Raw genomic sequence first — 22,069 nt, 5'->3', positions numbered from 1 at the left:
TGGCCTACAGTTCATGCTTGAGTGTTTTAGTGTGCTGTGGAGCCACAAATACCAGAGCGCTTTAGCAGGGCTTGAGAAAAAGATTCTTTTGCCAGTTTTTCCCTTCAGGGAGGATCAGTGGAAATTTTGTGCTTCAAATGCAAAGGAAATTGGGACCTGACTCATGGAGATGATGGCTCCAAGTGTCTGGGAAGGGGGAATCACCAGCAGAGAAGTGAGAAGCTTTGTCTGGAGAAGTTTCCCTGTAGGTTGTCTCTGTCTCTGGTGGTAGCCTGTGGTTCTGGAAGGGCAGTTTGTGTCTCAGGAAAGTTGCTATCTAACAGGGCACTCGGTGGGCAGAAATAAGGGCTTCTTCACACAGATTGAACTATTTAATCACCATCACAGAGTGGTTCTGAGGGAATTGGCCCAAGGCACAGCTCTGCTCAGGAGAATGGGATTTTTTGGACACCATAAAAAAATTGCCAGTGGCTCTAAGTGAAGGTGTCTCCAGAGCAGCCAACCAGGAGAGATCTTGCATTTTGAGCCTAGTTGATGAGTTAAAATGTGTGATTTTGGCCTGCCTGGAGTCAGGAGAGGCTGTTTCAGTATTTCCCCCGTTTTTGGCACAACAGCCTCTGTTCCTGTCACGGTGCAACGTGGAGCTTTGCAATCAAGGATACCCAGAGCTGTTCAAATGACTGTTGGGCAGCTGGCTTGGGTTTCTTCCTGAGCAGTTTCCAGCATCGAGTTTCCAGCATCAAATTTCCTGGTGTGACTTGACTATCCAGCTAAAAATATTAGTGAGGGAGCATTCATTAATCTCCCCTGAACCCAGCAGGGGTCCTGGCTGCAACAGTTGTGCCTGAGCTGTTGCTGAGGCTTTGCTGTGCCAGTGCTTCCAGTAATTTGATTTTAGTGTGTCTCAGGGAGTGATGGATTTTTCTCCTTTCATGGTGGCTGGTTGCCTTGTGATGTTTAATGTGCATAAAGCCTCTTTAAGCTCAGAGAGTAGATTCAGGTTGGGTGTTACAAAGAGATGCTTCCCTGTGAGGCTGGGGAGGCCCTGGCACAGGGTGCCCAGAGAAGCTGTGGCTGCCCCTGGATCCCTGGAAGTGTCCAAGGCCAGGCTGGATGGGGCTTGGAGCACCTGGGATAGTGAAAGGTGTCCCTGCCCGTGAAAGGGATGGAACTGGATGAGCTTTGAGGTTCCTTCCAACCCAGCCCATTCCATGACTCTATAATATCTTCCCTAATGTCAGGGGAGTGATAAATGGGTGATAAACGTGGATCTTTCCCCTGTTTCCTCTAAAGGACCAGCAGCAGGGAAATCAAACAGCACTGAGGCATGGAAAGTAATTTTCCCAAGGCATTGCTTGAAGCTTGTGGCTCAGCTGGAGCTGAATCCTTCTGCCTTGCAGTGAGCTGCTGCTGGTGCTGTCATGCACAACCCACTGCAGGATCAGTGTTGATTGAGATGGATTGGGGCCTTCCAGTACCTGAAGGGAGCTCCAAGAAGGATGGGGAGAGATTATTTACAATAGTCTGGAGTGACAGGACAAGGGGAAATGGCTTCAGACTGAAAAAGAGTAGGTTTAGGTTGGATATTAGGAAAAAAATCTTTATTGTGAAGATGGTGAGGCAGGCCTTGGCCCAGAGAAGCTGTGGCTGCCCCTGCATCCCTGGAAGTGTCCAAGGCTAGGCTGAACAGGACTTGGAGCCAGCTGGGATAGTAGAAGGTGTCCCTGCCCATGGCAGGGGGTTGGAATTGGATGATCTTTAAGGTCCCTTCAACCCAAACCGTTCCATCATTCTGTGATCTGGGCTAATAACCCACATGAACGCTTTTGATTAAATTTTTGCTGTCCCTTAACTTTCTCCTTCTGTTGTTCTGCTTCTGGTTGCTTCTCTCAGGCGGGGGAGAAGTTGGTGACACAAAGCCACCTCTGCTATTTTGAAAACTCCTGTTACAGGTGTGTGATAATCTGCCCTCAATGTGAGGCAGACTCACTGCTTGCACTTCTGAGGTGGAGCTGTAGCTCTGTCACCGTCTCCTCTCCTACGAGCAGATGGTTCCAAAGCCTTCTGGGTGGGAGCTGAAATGCTTCAGAGAATCCTCCCTCTCAAGGATGCTGTGGAAAAAGTGATTGATGCAAAGTAAAACAGTGCTAATTGCAATGGATGTGTACTGACAACTTGATAGTTGCTGTGATAATTACAGTAATTAGGGAGATGTTAGCATTTTTTCGCCTGTGTCTATAAATGGAAAAGGTAAGAGAGAGTGTGCATGGAAGGAGGGCACCCATGAGTCAGGCTCTGGGATGGCCCTGTACCCTGGGGGGAACGTGGCATGGTCCTGGCTGTGGAGACAGCTGGGGATCAGATTTGTGAAAGCAATTCAGAGCTTGGTTCTTATTGAGCTTGAGGGGAACTGAGGGTTTAAATACCTCCTGACAATCTGGTTCTCAGCACCATGAATTCCAGCCTGGCAGCCTTCCCACCGGAAGGAAGATCCACATAACAGCACAGTTCCATTTCCTCACTCAGTCTTAGGCTGTTGGAGGAGAGGGACAGGACTGCCAGCCCTCCTTGTCCAGTGCTCTGTGTGTGGATTTCCAAGGACTGTGCAATGGGAACGAGGCGCTTGTAGTTTGATCACTCGATTAATCACCTTCACAGATGACAGGTACAGAAAGGAGTTGAGGTTCTGGAATACACCGGGGCCAGTAGGTGTGGGACAGCAGAAGGAACCAGCAGAGAGCTGGGATAGTTTCAGCCTCTGCTGTCTTTTTTTCATTATAGCTTGAAAGCTAAATCCACAAAGGAAGAAAACTTCCATGGAAGTGGAAAGAAGTAAAATTCAGCAAGTGTCAGAAAAGGTGATGGGCTGGATGGCATTCCCCACCTTCCACTTTAGAATCCCTAACTGGGAGCACTGGGGACAGCTGGTTTCCAGTTTGAGGACAGCTGAGTTGACTTGGCACTGAGATTCATACTGGTAATTTTTCATGCTGCTGAGCTCAGGGTCCCTTTCTCCCAAATAACTTTCCCACATTTTTTCAAACTTCTTGAATTACTTGAACCTAAAGAGGATTTTAAATGCTACCTTAAACATTTTTGCTTTTAGGCTAACTTATTCTACTTTATTCTAGGCTAAAAAAAAAATCCTTTTTTTTTTTTTTTTTTTTTTTTTAAATTCTGCTTTCTTTGTAAGTGTATAAAAGGTACCTGGGAATTCACCTATGGGCACACTACTAGGATAAGCCTTGAAAATGCAAACCTTCAATGCATTAATGCATAAAATTCCTTTTCTCCTGTGATCTGGATGGCCAATAGAATCTTTGGTTAGGTGGTAACCTCAGCAAAACTCCTTGTGAAGGACCCAGATTCTACTTTGCTGTTACCGTGTACAGCTGTCTCATGCTCTGACCTTTTCTCAACACAGTACCTGAAATTAAAGAACTTTGAGGAGGAGGTCAGAGCCCAACGAGACTTGGATGGGTTCTTGGCCAGAGCCAGCATCATCCTGGATGAAACAGCCACGTCCTTGGACGATGTTCTTCGGGAGATGCTGAAACACTTCGCGGAGGATCCTGAGAACATGGAGCCGAGCTGCAACTTTGAAAAAATCATGAACACTTTATTCACAGATTCAGGGACGCCACGGGAAGGGAACGGTAATCAGCTCTTGGTTTGCTTTGGCTGGTGGGCTGCTGTTCATTTGCCATCCCTGCCATGGTGGGGTGCTGGACACGCACTGTGTGGTCCCCAGGCTTGCACGTTGCATGTGACACCTTGGGTTGATTTTTTCCATGTCATTCAGACTGAAGGATCTCATTTCTCCACGGTTTTTGTGTTTTGGTGGAGTCTTGCCCCTGTTTCGTTAAGATCACCCATTGTGGTGCTCTCTGGGGTGAGGAGTCCACAGCACTGGGGTGTCTTGTCTGCGTGGACCCTTTTGGTTTGCTTGTCCTCCGACAACACTGTTCAGCCAAGAGACTCTTGCTGGTGTCTTGTCAGCAATGGCTCCTTTGCCTTGTGATTCTCCACCTGAATTCACACAGGCTGGGGAATTTTGCCTGCTTTGGATAAGTAATTGGGGAGGGTTGAGCCTTTGTGTCACTCCCAGCCCACTGGAGGAGATGGGAGTCACTTGATTTTCCTCCAGAAGCTCAACCAGGGCAGCCCTAGCCAAGGTTGTTGGCTCTGATGTCACCTTAAGCTATCAACAAATGTCGTAGTGTAGTCTAAAAACGCCGCCTTTTAGCCCAAGATGCAAAGAAGCTTAACTGAGCATTGTTTCTCTGTAGGCACCCCTGATGTTTCAGAGTCAACAGGAATGAATAGACAAACATGTCCATCGCACCTCAAATGTAACTGTCACAGCCTGAGTGAATTTGTTTAACAGATATGTCAAGTCCTGAGCATGTAGTAAGCATGTTCATGCTTTGGTTACTTCTTGCTACCTGTCTTAGAGCTTCGCATTTATAACCCCTTTAATTTAGGCTTTCTGCCAATAAGGAACGAAAAGTAAGTAGTGCCATAAAATAGTGTGAGAGCAGTAGCTGGGAAGAGGGGGAGAGAGGGCAGGGGATTGGGAAGGTGACACCCCTCCCAGTCCTGTCTGTGTGTGTGTGGTGGATAATGCTAATCTAATAACCCAGTAGTGCAGTAGGATGATGTTGGGAGGAGAAAGCAGCTGCCTTTCTAAGCTGTGAATAGTTTAAGGACACAAGTCAAAAGCAGCAGGACAAATGTTTCCATCTCTCCCTGTCAGCCCCCACCCCTGCATCAGTCCACTGGGCAGATGGGAATGCTTGGGATTAGTAGTCAGCTTCCATTTAGAAGGAAACGCTATTTACAGCTGCAGAATAAACGAGGACAGCCTGTGATGTTTCCCTCTCTTCTTTTCCCAGTTCACCTCTTATCAGACACAATTCAAGGGGTCACAGCCACAGTCACGGGGGTGCAGTATCAGCAGTCCTGGCTCTGTATCATGTAAGTACCTGGGCTGGATGAGCAAAATCCACTGCCTTCCAAAGCTTTTCCTGCTGCTGGGAAGAGCAGAGGTTCAGAATGTGTCCTTTTGGGTTGAGATCATGGTGCCTGTTCCATCCATCCTCAGTCTCTCTCTGGGCTTCTCCTCTTTGCAAACACATGCAGTAGGTGACCACAGTCCCTGCAGGGCATTCAGCTCTTGGATGTTATAGAAATCTGCTGTTAATGAGCTAAGAATGCTGAAAAAAATGAGCCAGAAAATGCTAATTACTGAGAAATGCTAATAAACGAACTTCTCAAAGGGACAAGCAAACTGGTTCATGGACTGCTTTGCCTGCCAAAGTCTGGGAGCCTGTACCAAAAGATTTCTTAGGTCCTTTGATGGAAACATCCAAACTTTGTAGCTGAAAATTGAAGTCAGACATTCCACACTATTTAGACACTGATTACTTGGACAGTTAATTTGGATGCTGATTAATTGTCAACACTGTTAAACATTGGAGCAGGCCCTTAAGACAGTAAGGACTCTGTCACCTGGGATTTATGAGACGTGGTGGCTTCACCCCAGCCTGCACTTGACCAGAACTGGGGTTTGAAGTTATTGTCTCCAAGTCAGGCCTGTGGGGTGAGCCAGGCTGTCCCTTCACAGGGGACAGGCCAGAGCCTGAGTTCCTGAGCCAACCAAAGCAGTGCCTTTTTGACTCTGTTGCTTTATTCCTGTGCAGTCTTGAAGTCAAGTTGTCAAGAAATATGTTAATTCCCAGAGAGATTACTGGGATATGTGGGATAGGTGCCTAAAGGCATGCACATATTTTAGCCTTCACAGCCAGTTTGCTGGGACAACTGTCACAATAGCTTTCCTTCTGCTGGCACTTCTTCTCCTGCCCTCTGCTTATGGCTGGGGAAAATGGAGAGAAATAGAGGATTTTTAAAAAAATTCAAAAAGGAGACAACACCATCAACAAACAAGGAAAAATCTCCCGCTTGTTTTTGGTCTCTTACGAAAGAGAAGGATGTGATCTCAGTGTGAAAAAGAAGCGATTGCATATCAGGGCTGTGTCCTGAGAAAGAAGTGAGCTGGATGATACTTTGTGCTTCGTGTGCTGCTTGTTTTTACACCTGGCACGTACAAAGCAGGAACACGAAGAAGAAAATGAGTTTATGAAGTAAAATGGTCTCAACCAAGAGGACTTTTGGGCAGTTTTTTTTCCACTTTGGATGCCATAGGAAGTGTAACAGCAGTAAGGATATGTAGGTCCTGCTGATGCAGAGGATGGAAGTTTCTCCTGTGGGATGAGACATCTCTGTGGAGGGGTTTTGGGGAGTGTTGCCTTAACGCCAAAGCATTTGAAAGGTTATGATACAAATGCTGTGATTACATACATGAGACTGAAAAGGGTGGGTTCAGCCTCTTAGGAAAGTGAGCCAGAGCTTTAAGTGCATCCATGTGAGTAATCCTGGCTTCTATGACAAGAGATGATTTGAAAAATAAGCTCACAGCCTGAAGGTGTCTTGTGCAAAACTTTCCTTGTTTCTTCCTTTTGTTGCTCTGAAGAAGGAGAAGAAAGTGGTGGGAAAGCAATGATGAGTTATTAACTATAATTATCTAATTATTGCACTGTATTTCTGCTGGAGTTATTGTGCAACAGATTGTGAGCCATATTTTTAGATCTTACATTTTTCTTGAAGTCAGATTGCAAAACAGCTTCCAAACCTCTGAAGTAAAAGGAATTTGTTGATGAAAAAATTTTCCATATGAGTGGGAAGAACCTTTAAGATATCTGCTATTCTTTATCCTTGTATTTGGTCTATACTCTTTGCTAAATTTTAAATTAGTGCTGCTGGGTTGGTGCATCTTAACCAACTTTTAATTCCTGGTGGATGAGATAGAATTGAGCATCATGATAAGATTATATTAATGAGGAAGAGGAGCTCAGAGATAAGGTTTTGGTGGTGTTGCTTCTGCATATGAGGAGAAATATTAACAGCTGAAGTTAGTTTGGGGTGAGAAAGGAAGGGTTTTTGTAGGATTTTCACTGAGTTGTGCAGAGCCTGGCTGCAGAAGAACATTCCTAATAGAGACAAAAATGTGTTTCCCTCTCTTTTGGGCTCTTGTTTCGTATCTGACTTATGCTCAGTGGGAAGAGCAGTGGAGAGGACCTGGGGTTGAAACAGCTCTTCTGCTTCTGTTGGATTTGGTGCTTTCCTGATGGTTTCAGGTCTAGGGAAGCTCCAGCAAAGTCAGACATTCCATATGGATCTGGGCTTCAGCCACAGGGCAGAAGAAGCCCTTGAGGAACTGAAGATCTCAAGGTCTGAATGTTCCAGTGAAGTCCAGGAAAACAGCTGAATTCTGATTCACAACAGGCTTTAGGGCTGGGTTTGTCAAGAATGACCAAAACCTGATCTTGCTGAAGCCATCACAGGATACATCAGTTTATGGAAAACTTGGGATTCTTCCATTAAAATGAGAGCTGAGAGCAGCAAAACCTTGCATGCCCCAGTGACCAGCAGGATCCAGCTCTGGAAGAACGAAGATTTCTATTTGTGTACCTGGTCATTTCCTAACTAGAAGGCAAATCTTGAGAGTTTCAGATGAATTTCACCAGTCCAGACTATGATCTCATACCTTTGAAACTATGGGCACAACTCTTTTTTCCTCCTATTCCAGCATTTGCCAGAACAGGAGGACGCAAAGTGGCACAGAGATCTCTTGCTGCTTCCCTGGGAAGCTGCTGGTGGTTGTTCCCTTGGAGAACCTGGGACAAGGGATAATCCTGTCCCAGAATGGGGAGTTTTCCTCAGTTATTTAAGTGGGGAAGCTCAGCTGCTGGTGGGACCTCAGGAGGTGTTTTGGGGCTCCTCCAGCATGGAATGACTGAAGCAGGCAGAGGTGCTGCCAGGAGGGTGTTTGGAACAGCTCATGGACCACCCAGACCTGCCATGATGCCAGCACAGAGGGGTAAACTGGATGCTTTGCATGTCTGGACTGGGAAAAATGGGCAAGAAGCTCCAGTGGGAGCTGCTGGGTTTGGTGTTGCAGTTTTGTGCCTCAGCCCAAGAAACCCCTCCTAATCCAGTGAAGGACATGTGAAGAAGTGACTCTATTACAAGCCAAGTCCTATCACACTCCATTCCTTCTTTCACTGGCTGAAAAATGAAGATGAAAATACCTGATTTTTAATTTTTTCCTCTTGGAGTGAAGGATATATGATTTAAAAATAGCTTAACTGGGTGCTGGTGAATTTTTCTCTCTGCTGTCCTGCTAGGAGAAACACCAGCTGGGTGGGTTATGGAACAAATGTCCCTGAGCTGATGGAGCTCCCCAGGCATCCCAGCTTCCAGGCTGTATTCTCCTTGCCAGCAGAGAGGTGTAACTGCTGATTTCCAGAGCTGAATCCTTGGAAAAAACATGAAATCGAGCTGCTCCATAGTCTGGATGGAGCAGTTGTAGAGCCTTTTCTTCTGGCTGGATTGCTAAGGCACATGGACTGTGCATTAAACTGATTTCCTAAAGCTGTTTTAACAGGCAGAGCAGAGGGGAAAAAAGCCTCTCTGCAAGCAAAGAGTGGTTCAGTGGTTTGTGTGCTCGGTGTTGCTATAGAATTTCTGGCTTTGATGTAGCCTGTCGTGGCAGTGACTCCTGGGGAGGAGTTTAACTCAGGACAACCCAGGTAGCCTTTCAAAAATAGGTATTGTGAGATTATGCTGGATAAGCAGCAAGGCTGCTGTTCAGATAATCAAATTTGAGGAGTAAGATCTCAAATTTAATGTGTAACTGTGTGAAGGATGTGACTGGTGTCTCTCTCAACAGAAGTGGTGCAAAGTCCATTTTGCATGTTGAAGGATTTTTCCTGACCCAGAGGTCTGTGGGTCTCCAGAAAAGTCCCATTGTCTCTGATTCAGCTGTTGAACAGATTTCAGATAGAGAAGCTTCATTGCTGTCTCTTCCTCAGATTATTCTTTTAAAGGGCAAAATGGGAAATTAAAACAGTTGGACTGCTTAAAACAAATATTTTCATTTAGAGGAATGATTACAAGATTTGGAGCCTTGTAAGCAAGAGCCTCTTCTCCAGGATTTACAACCCTCATCTCTCAAGTGTTCTTTGGCCTCAGAGAACCATATAATTTTTTTAAGGGCTTCTCCACCCTTTTTTGGTTTTCCCAGATTATGCTGGAGACCTAAAGCTCTTGCAGGTGCTGTTTCATGAAAAGAAAATCTCAGATTCAAAGTCTGCAGTAGGAATTTGGGTTCTGAAGAAGAAAAATGGCTTGTTTTGGTACCTGAAGGGTCTGAGATGTCTCCTTACAGAATCATGGAGGCTGGAAAAGTCCAACCATTAACCCAGCACCGTGTTCACCTCTAAACCATGTCCCAAATGCCACAGCCAGCATCTGGCAAATGTTCTTTGAGTTCAGAGAACCAATAAATTTTCTTTTAAGGGCCGCTCCCCCTCGTGCTGGCCCATCCTAGGTGGTGCTGGAGAGCTCCTGTAGGTGCTGTGTGATGGAAAGGAGTTCTCAATACGCATTGACCTGGAGGAAATCCTTCCCCCTGGACAGGATGAGTCTTCCTGGAGCCCAGCAAGGTGTATTTCCCAGGCCAAAAACACTTCCAGCCTGGAGTGAGGACGTTGTGGCTGAGCCCAGCCCGTGCCAAGCTGTGGGTGAGCTGCCTGGCCTGGCCACAGCTTCGTTGCTCACTTGCAGATCCTGGTTTCCCAAAGCTTGTGCCTGGAGCTGCTCGGCAGAGGAAGATTTATTGGCAGTGGATGAGAACAAGAAGTGTCATTGTTGTTCTGTGTGGGGACAGGAAAAGGCTGGCTGGCTGATTACCTCTGCTGGGCACTTTTTCTTACTGCAAGGGATAATTTGTTTCTGAATTAACTTCCTTTCTTGCCCTTTTAAATGAGGGTTTCTGTTTCTCTTAGGTCTCCATAGTTTGACCCTTTTTATGATTTGGTTGAGCAATGTGTTATTACTCTGATAACATCTTGGGTGTGGGGCAGACCTGGGGCACGTGGGACTCTGTGGATGTGGGATTTTGGTGGAGCACTGCCAGTTCTCACCATGCCAGTGCCACCCTCAGCACCACCAGAGGCAGAGAGGAGGACAGGGAAGCAGAATTTGTGCTATAATTTAAATGCCCTTTTTATGAGCTCAGTTATAGGGGGATCAAGATAAAACTGCTGAGAACACAACCTGGCATCTCATTAAATCATAGTCCAGCATTTCCTGGTGTGACTGATACTGGGTGAAAATAGATTTTTCAGCTTTCTGGCCAAGCCAAGGGAGAATCAAATGTAGCTCAACTCAAACCAAAAAGGAACTTGGAGGCTTTGGCCAAACCAGACTTGATTTAGAGTCAGCTGAAAATGTCTTGCTAGTTCTCAGTTTTTTGGGGCTTTGGCTATTTACCCTCCAGCTTTTTTTTCTTTGTGGGAATTTATTTAAGTGCTACTTTTAAAAAAGTTGTTTCATTTTGAAAGTGACTCTTCTTGGCCTGAGCTGTGCTGATTTTTACCTGCAGTCTTGCTTGACTTGGGATTTCTCCGTGTGAACCGAGGAACTTATTTTCTGTATCCTTTACAAATATTTGCACAAATCTAGTTGGCACTGCAGTTTTGGTTTGTATTGTATTTGTATCTGGATTCTGGAATTAAAACAAAAGTGGGAGCTGTAAGTGCTACACTAGGGAATAGGATTTGAGTCAGCTAAATAATGGTTTAAATTTGAAGAAAAGCTCGAGCTGCTGAATGATGCATGAGCAGGAGTGACTTGGCCTTGCACTGGAAGTATTGAGACACCATTTTTCCCCCAAATAAATGGATATAACAGAGGGAGAGCAGACTCAGATGAGGCTGCATTCTGCACTGTTCCTCCCCTCCATGCAGCCAGGCTCAGGTATATCCCACCTTCTCTGTGGCACCTGTTTAAATCTGCTTTTAATCAGCTTTGTCCTCACTAAATCAACTCCAGCCTGATTTGGAAAGGTGTCATTGATCTAAATTATTTGTACATTGACCTAAGTGTTGGAAATTTGCAGTTTTACTGTTGGGATTTAGATCCATGTGTCAGTGTCCATAGAGCTCAGAAGAGTTAGAGGAAGCTCTCAAACTCCAGCACTGTGGATAAAACTATTTCAGATAAAAATGGTTAATAATGGTGAGTTTCTTGGTATCTTGTAAATGTGCTCAGTGTGAAATCATTCAGTGCTGTGAGATCCTCTTCTTGCCCAGTCCCTCAGCTTAAGGAGACAGTGAACTCCTGACTAAGAGAAACACAAAGTTTTGGTGGCTGCCAGGAAAATGACCTTGTTTGTGGAAGAGACCCAGTAGCAAAGCTCAGGTTTTTACAGTCCAGTTTTCCCCTCCGTACCCAAAAAGCTCTTGAGCTGAAGTGGGATTGTGGCACTGTTGTCTCTGGAAAACACAGCCCTGGAGACAATTCCTGGAGCTGAAACATAACCCTGTCACTTCAGGGAGAAAGAAAACTCCAGAACATGTGGCTTGCTTAATTATTGCACTTTGTAATAGGCTCTTCCAAATCATTTTGTACTTCAGTGGTTTCTTGCTTGGTCAGGTCCTGCCTGGTACACGTGGTAGGGAAGGGGTGATGTCTGGGGAGTGCTGGTGAGCCACAGGTAGTTGATGCCTGCTTCTGGCCATGCCTGGAGTAGAAATGATGTTCAAAATGCCCAGCAAACCTTCCTTTTCAAAACAGATTAAATGATGAGCTCAGCAGCTGAGGTATGGAAATGCTGAGAACCGAGCTCAGAATTATTGCTAGTGGTGCAGTAATCATTCACTGCTGGTAACCAGGTGGGTGAAGGTGAGAGAACTGAAGGTGTTGGGCCACTTGAAGGTTCTCCAGCTGGTCCAAAGCCCAGAGTTCGTGTCCCCACTGGTTTGTTGAGCTGTAACACAAGGAGACTTGTCTGCTGTCCAGCCACAGCTGGATTGCAACCAGGGGCTTGGCTTTGGTTGTGAAAACAAGTGTAGCTTGCACTCTATTTTCAGTTACTTCAAAAGATATTTATTCCTCACCTTAGGACCTGCCTTGATCTTTCTTTCTTCCAAAGCTGATTCAAGTACAAAAAGCACAAGAGGCTGTGGTGGAGGGGAATTAGGAAATAAATTAAATAGTGTCATCTTTCTCATGCCCTGTATTGTTCTAATTAAGCTGTTTGGTTGCTCTCAAACAAGTGCCTCTGTGAGATTAATTTACAGAAGCAGGCTGCTTCCAGTCTGGGATCAGGAAGTCAAACTCAGTAAGAAAATACTTGATGGTGTGATTTTAAAATTTTTTTTAATGCAAATTGTGAGGAACTTGATAGAAAATACAACGTGCTCCTGACTAGGACACCTCCAGCCAAAGATCTTGTTAAGGAAGCAGCCTTCAGGGTGCTTGGGGATGAGAATACATCTTAAAAGGAAAGAAGCGGGCTGGGATTATGGAAGAGAAGTTGGAGAAATAAATCCTCCTGTTGGAGGACTGTGATAGGTGCTTGTTAGATGAATAAAAGGGAGCAAGCAGCTGAAATAACTTTGAACCAGGTAAAAGGAGGGGAAAAACCACTCTGAGGTAGGAAAACACTTCCACACCTCTTCCAGGTGTCTGTAAGCAAACCCTGTGTGCATTTTTCAGCAGTGATTTACAGAAGGGTTGGAAAGTGCTTGGTGGCTTTAAAGGGAACAGGAGAGCTGCATTCCAGGCTGGCATTACCCACCTGCTGCCACTGCACCAAGCCCCAGAGTTTCCCAGCAGTAAAAGGGACAGCTAACCAGGTCCCAGCTCTGTTTAAATACCCCAGGGTGGAGACAGACCTGGTCTTCCACAGCCTCTGGAGATGATCCCTTTGTTTATTTCACGCAACTTTTTTTGCTACTCTTGGATCTGGGAGTCAAACATCCATCCCATCCCCTGGATCACAGCCAAGGAGTTCCCTCCCAGCACTAATCCTGCCTCTGTGGATCTCGAGCAGGGAGATCAGCCTGGTTTCTGTAACGCTCATGAGCCAGAAAAGGGAAAACAGCAGCTGGGAGCAAATGGGGAAAGCCATTACAACAGAGAGGTCTGCCTGAGGCAGGAGTGGGGATGTACTGGCTTGGCACTTTGCCTTAATGTTTCCAGAAGCACTTTGGGAGATCAGGTGAAATGAAGTGTAATCTGCTTTCCAATAATGCAGGTGGTTTTTAATAAGAGACTTTTTTTTTTTTTTTTTTGTGGAAGCTTCTGTAGCTCTGCAAGCACTCAGTGTGTTGGGCTCTCTATCATTTGTTTTCTTGGCTGTTCAGAAGCAGCGAAATCTTGAAAGGTATTTCCCATAAAAACTTGGGTGTCCCATTGTACAAAAGAGAGCAGATTTGGGCTAATAGTAACTAAAAGTCACTATTTAAGGCTTCAGAAGTCATAGACCAACAACATCATGTGTTTCCCAAAGCTGAAATGTGTTTTTATACCTTGTGCACCAGGGGAGATCATGCCTTGTGTTGTGGGGCCCAGCCTAACGATCCCGTTTTCCCTGACAGTTGCACTATCAAGTCCCTTCAGCGACGTCACGTTTGCATCAGCCGCCTGGAGAGGCCTCAGAACTGGGGGGAGAACTCCTGTGAGGTCAGATTTGTGATATTGGTCCTGGCTCCTCCCAAGATGGTGAGTTTTGTCTTCTTACTCCAGAACTTCGGGGGTTTCTCCTGAGTTTACTTTGCCTTGGTCTCCTCCTAAGTTTAATCAATGTTATTTTTAAAACACAAGGGGATGTGAAAAGGCCTGAGGTCTTCTCAGCAGCTGTCGAGATGATTTATCCTGTTGGTGAGGGGTGGATTAGTGGGCTCTGTCCTTGTCTCATGGCCTGATGGGGAGGAGAGCACTGTGTAGTCCCCATACACACCTGGGATGCACCTAACACTCCATGGATTCCCCTCTCCAGCTTTAGCTGCCATTTTTAGAGGTAAGAAGTGCAGTTCCTTGCTAAAGCCAAGCTTTTGAGAGGCCCTTGTGAGTCTACAGCAAAGGGGTCTGGGTTGCTTCCCAACAGACTTCCTTGATGGGGCTGACATTTACCCTGCACGTGTGGCTGCAGCAGCTGGAGGCGATGTAGCCAAGAGGAAGATGATTCTTTTTTAAGCTCTGTGGCAGTAAGGGTGAGACTTGCTGGGAGCTGCGGTGCTTTTAAGGTCAGGCTGTCCCTGAGGCCCTTTGGGATGTGTTTTCAGAGCTTTTAGCACTTGAAACAGCAAGGTTAAAGCTTGCTCAGCTTCTGGTTCTTTGGTGTGGACAAGAATGGCACAGTAGAACACATTTACTGCAATCAGAATATCCTGAGCTGGAAGGGACCCACAAGGATCATCCAAGTCCGACTCCGATATCATGGGGTGCATCAAGGTTAATTGGGGATCACCATCCTGTCTTCCTAGAAAGCACTGGCCTGACCAAGGTGGTTCTTCCAGCTGATGGCTGAATGGTTCAAAGCTCAAGACCTTTTCACACTCCAGCTGGCTGTTTACACCTTGGGGCTGCTGGGTCTGTGCTCCTGGGAGGTGCTGGAGAGGCTGAGGACCTTTTCTGGGACAGGATATGTCCTGATTCAATTTCCTGCTCTTCAATGCTATCTGTGTGACCTTGGGACCTGCTGGTCTGGCCTGTCTCCCTTCCCCCTTCCCCACCACCCTCGTTCAAATGGGAATACTGGTGTTTCCTTCTTTCCCAGAATTTCTGGCAGGTCTTTCCCAACTGATGCTTTTGGCATCGACCTTGAAGCCAACAGGCTGAAAACATATTGATGTTCCTTGTGAAAAGCAGGAGGGAGAACAGCTGGAGCTGTGTGCAGTTCCATGGATCTCTCCCTCATTGTTATCTTGGGCCAGCTACGTGCAAAGCACCCGGCAAACGGCTCCGCATCCGCTCTGATTCCGAGGGTTTGCAATTCCAATGGTCAGCATCAAATTAAGGGAAGGGAGCGGAGGCCAACAGAGCTTGCACTTGCCAATGTGCTGTTTTATTTTAAATGGGTTGGTGGAGCCAGCCCTGAGTGCGCATTTCTGGTGCAGCAGTTAAAATAATTAACCTGCTGACAGCAACACATTAAACGGGCCTGGCTGGGGAGGGGAAAAAAAGTCCACAAAACGGGCATTTGTTGTGCAGGGAATCCAGATCCTTGACCTTGCTAATATGGAGGATGGAAAAAAAACTTGAGTTTTCTTGCAAATATCTGTCTTCTCTAAATTGTTCATCTCCCTGGGAAAGGGAGAATGGGAAGAGTGTTGGGAATGTTGAAGCAATCCTTGCAGCATCCAGCCCAAGGATTGTTGCTGCTTAGAGGTGAAAGGTGAAGCCTCTCCTGTGGTGGCAAATCCAGGCTGGTTCACAAGCTCTAAAAGCAAGTCCCAGGGAAAATCCTTCACTTAAATCCAAACTTCTCCCTAGAAACTTCGACTGAATGTGCCCTAGTAAGTGTTTGAAGGGACATTCCTGGTGATGGAATCCCAGAATGGTTTGGGTTGGGAGGGACGTTTAAGATTATCTCATTCCAACTCCCTGCCATGTGCAGGGACACCTTCCACTATCCCAGGTTGCTCCAAGCCCCGTCCAACCTGACCTTGGACACTTCCAGGGATGGGGCAGCCACAGCTGCTCTGAGCAAACGAGAGAGAGGAGGGTGATGTGAGTGATGGAGGAAGCACAGTGTTAGCAATGACTCTGGGACCAGCTCAGTGCCACCCACGGCTGCCCCTCTGCGTCACCCACGTTGAATTATTTGGTTGTGTTCATGGAGAAATTGTTCAGCTGTTCAGTTGTGAATCATGAGAAGCAATTGGGATCAATCACAGATGCTCACTCTTCTCTTCCTGGCAGTGTGAGGAGCTTGGAGGCTCTCCAGGGCTGGGAGGGGAGTGTTTGGGTGTCTCTGATAGTTGCTGCATGATGAGTGTGGAGTGTAGGAGAGGTGGGTGGGTTAAAACTTGGCATTAGAAGGAGCTTTTAATGAGCTGTGGTTCTGTGTAACTTGGCAGGTATTTTACCTGTCCTGGCCACAGCAGGAGCAGGTGAGCAGGTCAGGCCTGGAGAGCTTGGATTTGGTGGGTTTGTGTAGGGATGGGGAGCTCAGCCTCCTTTACTCTTCCCTTTGTATCCAATTTCCATGCTGCCAGGAGCACTAGAAAAGCAGGCTTGGATTCTGCTGGAAGCAAAGATCAGGCCTGTGTCTCACAGAAATATTAAATCCTGAAAATAAGCACTTTTTTCATGTCTGCAAGTCTCCTGTCCCTTCCAAACATTTAGTGAAGACAAACAAGAGCTGCTTGCTGTGTGCTCAGCTGTTTTTTCCCATCCTTTCCCCTCTGTGCCAGTGGTTACTTGAGCTGAGAGCTCCCAACCTCCACTTGTGCTGCCAGAATTGCCCCAGAGTGGCCAAGGGAATTGAGTTTTAATGCCCAGAAAATAGGAATCAGATGAGCACAACAATCTCAGTCTGTCAGATAAGACATCAATACCTGCAGGGACCATGACAGCAGCATCTTTCCACCCCAGGAGCAGCAATGCTGAGGTGCTGGAAGGTAGCAAAGATTTTGTTTGTCTAGTCTTGAAGGGAAACCAGGGATAAAATGCATGCTCAGCATGATTCAACTTTGGATTGACTTCTGGGAAGTTGATAAGTAAAGATCAATCAGGGCTTCAGAACCTGTGTTGGTGCCTCCACAGGATCTGCTGTGCTTGTGTGTTCATCTGCAACAGCTTCCAGATGTGCCCTCCTCCCTCAGGTCTCTCTGGGATCCCGGGAGCCAGGCAGGTTCCTCTTCAGAGGGGTAAATTATGGGGTTTACCTTTCAGAAGTGAAGTAAAATCGGTTTAAAAGCGCTTTTTCTGTCTTTTTTTTTTTTTTCTGCTCAGAAAAGCACCAAAACAGCCACAGAAGTGGGCAGGACCTTTGCCACGATGTTTTCAGACATAACCTTCCGGCAGAAACTCCTGGAAACCAAAACTGAGGAGGAGTTCAAGGAGGCCTTAGTGCACCAACGCCACTTGCTGACGGTGGCGAATCAGAGACCCTCAGGGAAGAGCGATGGGCACAAGTCACACGGTAACAAACCACTCAAGGTAAGGCTTGGCCAGTGCCTCTGCCTCCCTGGTGTTCAAATGCATCAATCCAAGGGGATTTGGGGTGAGGAGGTGAACACTTGAGGCCAGTGGATGCAGCAGCATTCCCAGCAAGCTCCCAGCACCGAGGTTTCCCCGAATGGCTGCTGTGTGCACATCCACCTTCCTCAGATTCTGCTGTAAATCTCCAAAAAACCACTTCAAAGAGGCAGGTGCTGAAGGGATGCAGAGCAGTTGGGGGTTGAAATGGTTACAGGACTTTGATTCCAGATGCTTAGTCGAGGGTGGGATTAATGGATCACTGCTCCTTGTCAGTCCAAGGTACTTAATCCTTACAATCAGAAGGTTCTGAAGGAAGCTGCTGCTTGTCTTTCCTGCAGCCAAAAGACTTCTTGGCCATCTCTGCACGGTAATTTCATTTAAAAGTTGCCTGTCAGTATTTGGCCTGAATTCTCTCCCTGTTTGATCTGTAGCTCTGTAAAACATTACTTGCTTTGTACTTTAAAGTTCGAGGGAAATGCTGTAACTCAGCTTTCTTTTCTGGAATTTCCTGTGTGTTGGTCATTGCTTTGTTTTTCCGTTCAGAAATCCATTCTTTAACCAGACAGCTTACCTGAAAAACAAACTGCCGTCTCCAGCATGCTGCTCCAGTCCCTGCATTACAAATAACCCCAAAGCTTTGGGTTGCCTATAGTGCAGGAGCTGCTTCACTTACCACTTTTATTTTTTTCCCCCCCTGGAATAGATTTAAGGGGTTTGATCTGCACATCTGGAAATGAGCAAAGCTCATGTTTTTCCTGCAGAATCCCCTTGCTTATAGGTAGTGCTTTGAACTTTGCTAGATCCCATACCTGCTCTTAACTTTGCAGAACAAGTCCTGAAACCCTCTTTAGACCCAGGTCATGCAAGGCAGGGATATTTGGAGTAGTAATTTAGGTAAAGTAGGTTTAACCCTTTACACCTTGCCTTTCAGAGGGGTTTTTGTTACAGCACTTGAAGTGTCTGGCTCTGTCTTTTGCTAAAAATAGCAAAAAAAAAGTCTCCAGAGGGTTTTCTGCTGTGTGGTTTGGTGAGGAGGGCTGGATGAGACACTGAGCTGTTGGCCCTGAGACTGGTGATTCCTGCTGGCCTGCTTGGAAAAGCAGCTTTGGCCAGGCAGAATCCTGATTTCTCCAAGCCAGTGCTGTAGAGAGTGACACTTCTTCCTTCAGCTCTTGCTTTTGGCATTGACAGTTGTGGGCCTGGATTTGCTGAACTCTTGTTTTTAAACTGTTTTATCCTTGAGCTCTTGGGAGATGCAGCCTCTCTATCCTCACCTCACCCTGCCAGCACAAAGAGCTGGGAAGGAGATTTCCTGGCAAGCCAAGCTTTGCCTGGAGAAGTGAGGTTGATTTGAGCCCCTAGGCTGGATTCCTCAGCTCCTGAGAGCCGTCTCCAGCATCTCCTCCCCTTGTGGAGAGGAAGCATTTAATACAAGCACAAACCCATGTGAGACCAGGAGTGCAATTTCAACCTTTCAGCCACCCCCAGAGAAATAAATACCCTCAGTGGAGCCCCTGGACTATGACAAGTGAGCTCTCAGGAAGGTGTAAAATCTCTGGGTGACATGAAAATCTGGCCTCCTGGGTCCTGCAGTAATGGGAGAGGAAATGGGCCTTAAATTCTGTGTGAGTGGGATTTTTTTCAAGTGCTTGTTTTTACCTCTGCTGAAATACTGAGGGGGATGTGACAGTCACATTCCCTGCTGTGCCTACAGCACCGTCACTTCGCCTTGGCTCATCTCAGGGGATTATTTAGGCAAGGCTACGTACTCAATCATAATTAAGTCAGCCTGAAATCCTCTTGTTTACTGAGGCATCTAATTGTGATTTTGTTCGTGGAGGAGCCCCTAACAGCTGTGATGCTTTTCTGGCTGTGATTTTGTGTCCTGTGTGGACTTGCTGAGGGAGCTGTGTGTGCTCAGCATCAGCAGGAGGGAGGATACAGAGGATATAGTATTTTTGCACAGACTCGTGTCTCTGATCTCTGTAAAATACTCATGCAGCCCCCCCAGCACTTTTGGGGAGGGCTGAGGAAGGGTCAGAGTTGTTGGAGCAGATATTTTCTGTTTGCCTTTGTAGCTGCTAAGTGCTTGCTTAGCCTCTTCCTCTAACCCAAATAATGGCAAGAAGCTTGGAGGGATTTGTAGAATGGGAAGTGGGAAAACTCATGAACTTCATCTATTTGGATAAGTTGGGGGATAAAAGCAGAACCAAAAAGGGCTGTAACTTTGGAGGCCAGTAAACTTAGTCTTTTATATTTTTAATTTTTTAATCTTCTGTAACTCAGTCTTAAGCAGCCTTCCAGTACTGACAGGAGGGCTGGGGAGGGACTTTTTGCAAGGGCGTGGAGTGGCAGGAGAAGGCGGAATGGCATTAAGCTGAAGGAGGTAGATTTAGATACTGGGAACAAGTTCTTCCTGTGAGGGAGGTGAGGCCCTGGCACAGGACGCCCAGAGAAGCTGTGGCTGCCCCTGGATCCCTGGAAGTGTCCAAGGCCAGGTTGGACAGGGCTTGGAGCCACCTGGGCTAGTGGAAGGTGTCCCTGACTGTGGCAGGGGGTGGCACTGGATGAGCTTTAAGGTCCCTTCCAAACCAAACCATTCTGGGATTCTGTGGTATCTCTGGTGCAGCTCAGGCTGAGTCTGAGGGTAGGAGAGCAGAGAGGAAAGCTCAGAGGAGGATCAGCCCTACAGAAGGAGCAACTTTCCCCACAGTTGCCCACTGATGAGGTTTCACTGACATCTCCATACCTTTACCCTCTTTTTAACACTCACACACACAAGAAAGAAGTGCATGAAGGAATCAGGGGGGTCTCAAACATAACCCTCGTGCCTTGTGGGACGAGTTAGGCAGTGCTTTCCTCCTCTGCACACTTCCAGCTGCTTGGAACAGCCTTTGTGCCCCAGAGTCCCCTCCCTCCTGCCCCGGGCCAGGAGCTGCCGTGCTCCTCCTTCCCTGGAAGATGAGACACCCCGAGCATCCTTCTCCCCTGCTCACTGCAGCATGATAAGTAAACATCCCAGTCTGAGGCTATTGTGATTCTCTGGCTGACTCATGCCTTCAGGAATCTCTTTCTGGGGGGAAAAACTAAATTGCTTTTTGAGTGCATCTGGCTTTGATGTCCAACTCTGCCACCAAATATGGTTGAAGCGCAGAGATTTTTCATAAATGCTTAAAATGCAGATGTTTTGCTGGTGTCTGCTGGCAAAACATCTGTCTGCTCATCCTGATTGTTCAGGTTGGAGTTGAAACTGTCCTAAAGTTCAAAAAGTCCTACAGGTGTATTGACAAATTGCAACAGAATTGACTTAAATAGCTGAAATATGAGATGATGCAGTCACTGATAAAGGAGCTGATCCTCTTTTGCACCCCAAGCCCCAGTGCTTGCTGTGCCCAGTGTATTCCTTCTAAAGGAAAAGATTCCCTTCATTATTTTGTTTGTGGTTCTGATCTTCCAGGTGCTGCAAACAGGTGAGTCCCAGGAGAGAAGGCAAAACTGTGTGTAGTCTATTAAATGAGCCCTGTAGTGTCAAGTCCTTTCTAAAGCAAGCATTTTTATCAGTTTCCACATAAACCAGCTGAAGGAAGAGCTCCCTGCTGCTTTGAGATGATCTGTTGGTGTAAATTTTGTGTCTCTGATTTTTATTTCCCCCCTCACACTCCCTAGCAGAGGTTGTAAGTCTTCTGTGTCTGATTCTGCAACAAATACATGAAATGTTTTAGTGGAGGCAGCTGGGGTTGTTATCACTGCATAAAGGTGCATTTGATTTTCAGAGTGGCTTGTGTACTCTGAGAATAATAGGGAAAAAGCTGGCAGGTGCCTCATTTGTAAGTGTTGCCTACCCTGACGCTGTCCATGTGCTTTCCATAAGGAAGGAGTTGCGAGGAATGGGAGGCTGAGAGGCAATAGCAGCTGTCACATATTCCTGACAAGCTCCTCATTGCCTGTGGTGAGCAGCAGATCCTATCAGCAATTCCACTGCACCTTGCAGGCCCCTGAACTAGGAATAAAAGGCAAAATGTTGGATTTTTGGAACCCTTTCCCAGAGTTTTTATTGTCTTTTAACGGGCAGAAATATGGCTGGGTTATGTGGATTTATTGAAGCTTTTTCCATGTTGATGGAGCTTGAGATGCAGACAGCCTGAATTCCCTCAGTCTCTTTGAGGTCTCCCTTTGCCGTGGCAATGCCAAGGAAGAAGCACTTGCTGGGGATCTTTTTTCAGAGGCTTTATGTGGATTCATGGGAATTTTTGGGCTGGCATCTAAAGGAGAAGTTGTGTGGAGGGGTGGGAAAGGCACCTCTGATGTGTTTAACCCCAGGGCACCCAAGGTCTGATCCTTCCCAGTGGATCTTCAGCTCCCTCACCTGCAAAACCAGGGATGCAGATAGGAATGGGAGGGGGAAAAGGGAAGGAAGGGAGGAAAACAGGGTGGTCTGGGGGATTTTCTCTTTTACAATGCTGTGAGGATATAAACTGAATCACGGTGAGTTTATTTTTATTATCATGACAAGATGGGATTTGAATGCCCTATTCAAAACGAGCCCTCTCGCTCCTATCAGGGTTGAATAAGGAGCTTAATCTCTTTAACAATGCATGAGCCTTTACACTGACACAGCACTTCCTTCCTTTCTTCAGCTGCACGACTTTCTCAGTATTGGCAAGGGGATTTCTGATGACATTGCACGAAGATTCCCAGTGTACGCGCTGGACTTCACCGATGGTACGTTGGCCAGTGTTTATGGAAGCACTGCCCCGATTTGGGATTTTTTTTTTGTGATGTGATGTCCTGTTTACAGTGTGCATTCGGTGTGTGCTTTGATATGTGTAACAGCTCTCCTGTCCCTTGTTTAAAAAGCCTTTGGACAAAAGCCTGTGAATGGGCATCGTGGAGCACTAGAGATGAGGCTCCTGCAGCGTTTCCTTAATGAAGGTGCTGGCTGTGCGTGGGT

The 22,069-nt window shown here is 46.6% G+C and overlaps 1 protein-coding gene across 5 annotated transcripts in view; it reads left to right on the top strand.

Annotated features, from left to right (window-relative positions):
* SLC4A11 (solute carrier family 4 member 11) overlaps positions 1-22,069 on the top strand; it is a 93,910-nt gene that overhangs the window by 39,259 nt on the left and 32,582 nt on the right. For 4 of the 5 annotated variants that reach the window (XM_039551014.1, XM_019287297.3, XM_019287300.3 and 1 more), the window contains 6 exons: positions 3,425-3,656; positions 4,290-4,352; positions 4,896-4,977; positions 13,509-13,632; positions 16,870-17,076; positions 21,756-21,840. In XM_039551014.1, coding sequence (XP_039406948.1) covers positions 3,425-3,656; positions 4,290-4,352; positions 4,896-4,977; positions 13,509-13,632; positions 16,870-17,076; positions 21,756-21,840 — 793 coding nt within the window. The remainder of the gene's footprint in view (positions 1-3,424; positions 3,657-4,289; positions 4,353-4,895; positions 4,978-13,508; positions 13,633-16,869; positions 17,077-21,755; positions 21,841-22,069) is intronic. The other variant, XM_010402123.4, reaches the window with a different exon arrangement.

The sequence above is a fragment of the Corvus cornix genome, chromosome 4, assembly GCF_000738735.6.
Source record: "Corvus cornix cornix isolate S_Up_H32 chromosome 4, ASM73873v5, whole genome shotgun sequence".
Lineage (NCBI taxonomy): Eukaryota > Metazoa > Chordata > Aves > Passeriformes > Corvidae > Corvus > Corvus cornix.
The sequence above is the reverse complement of the archived record's forward strand: the minus strand, read 5'-3'. Positions and strand labels throughout refer to the sequence as shown.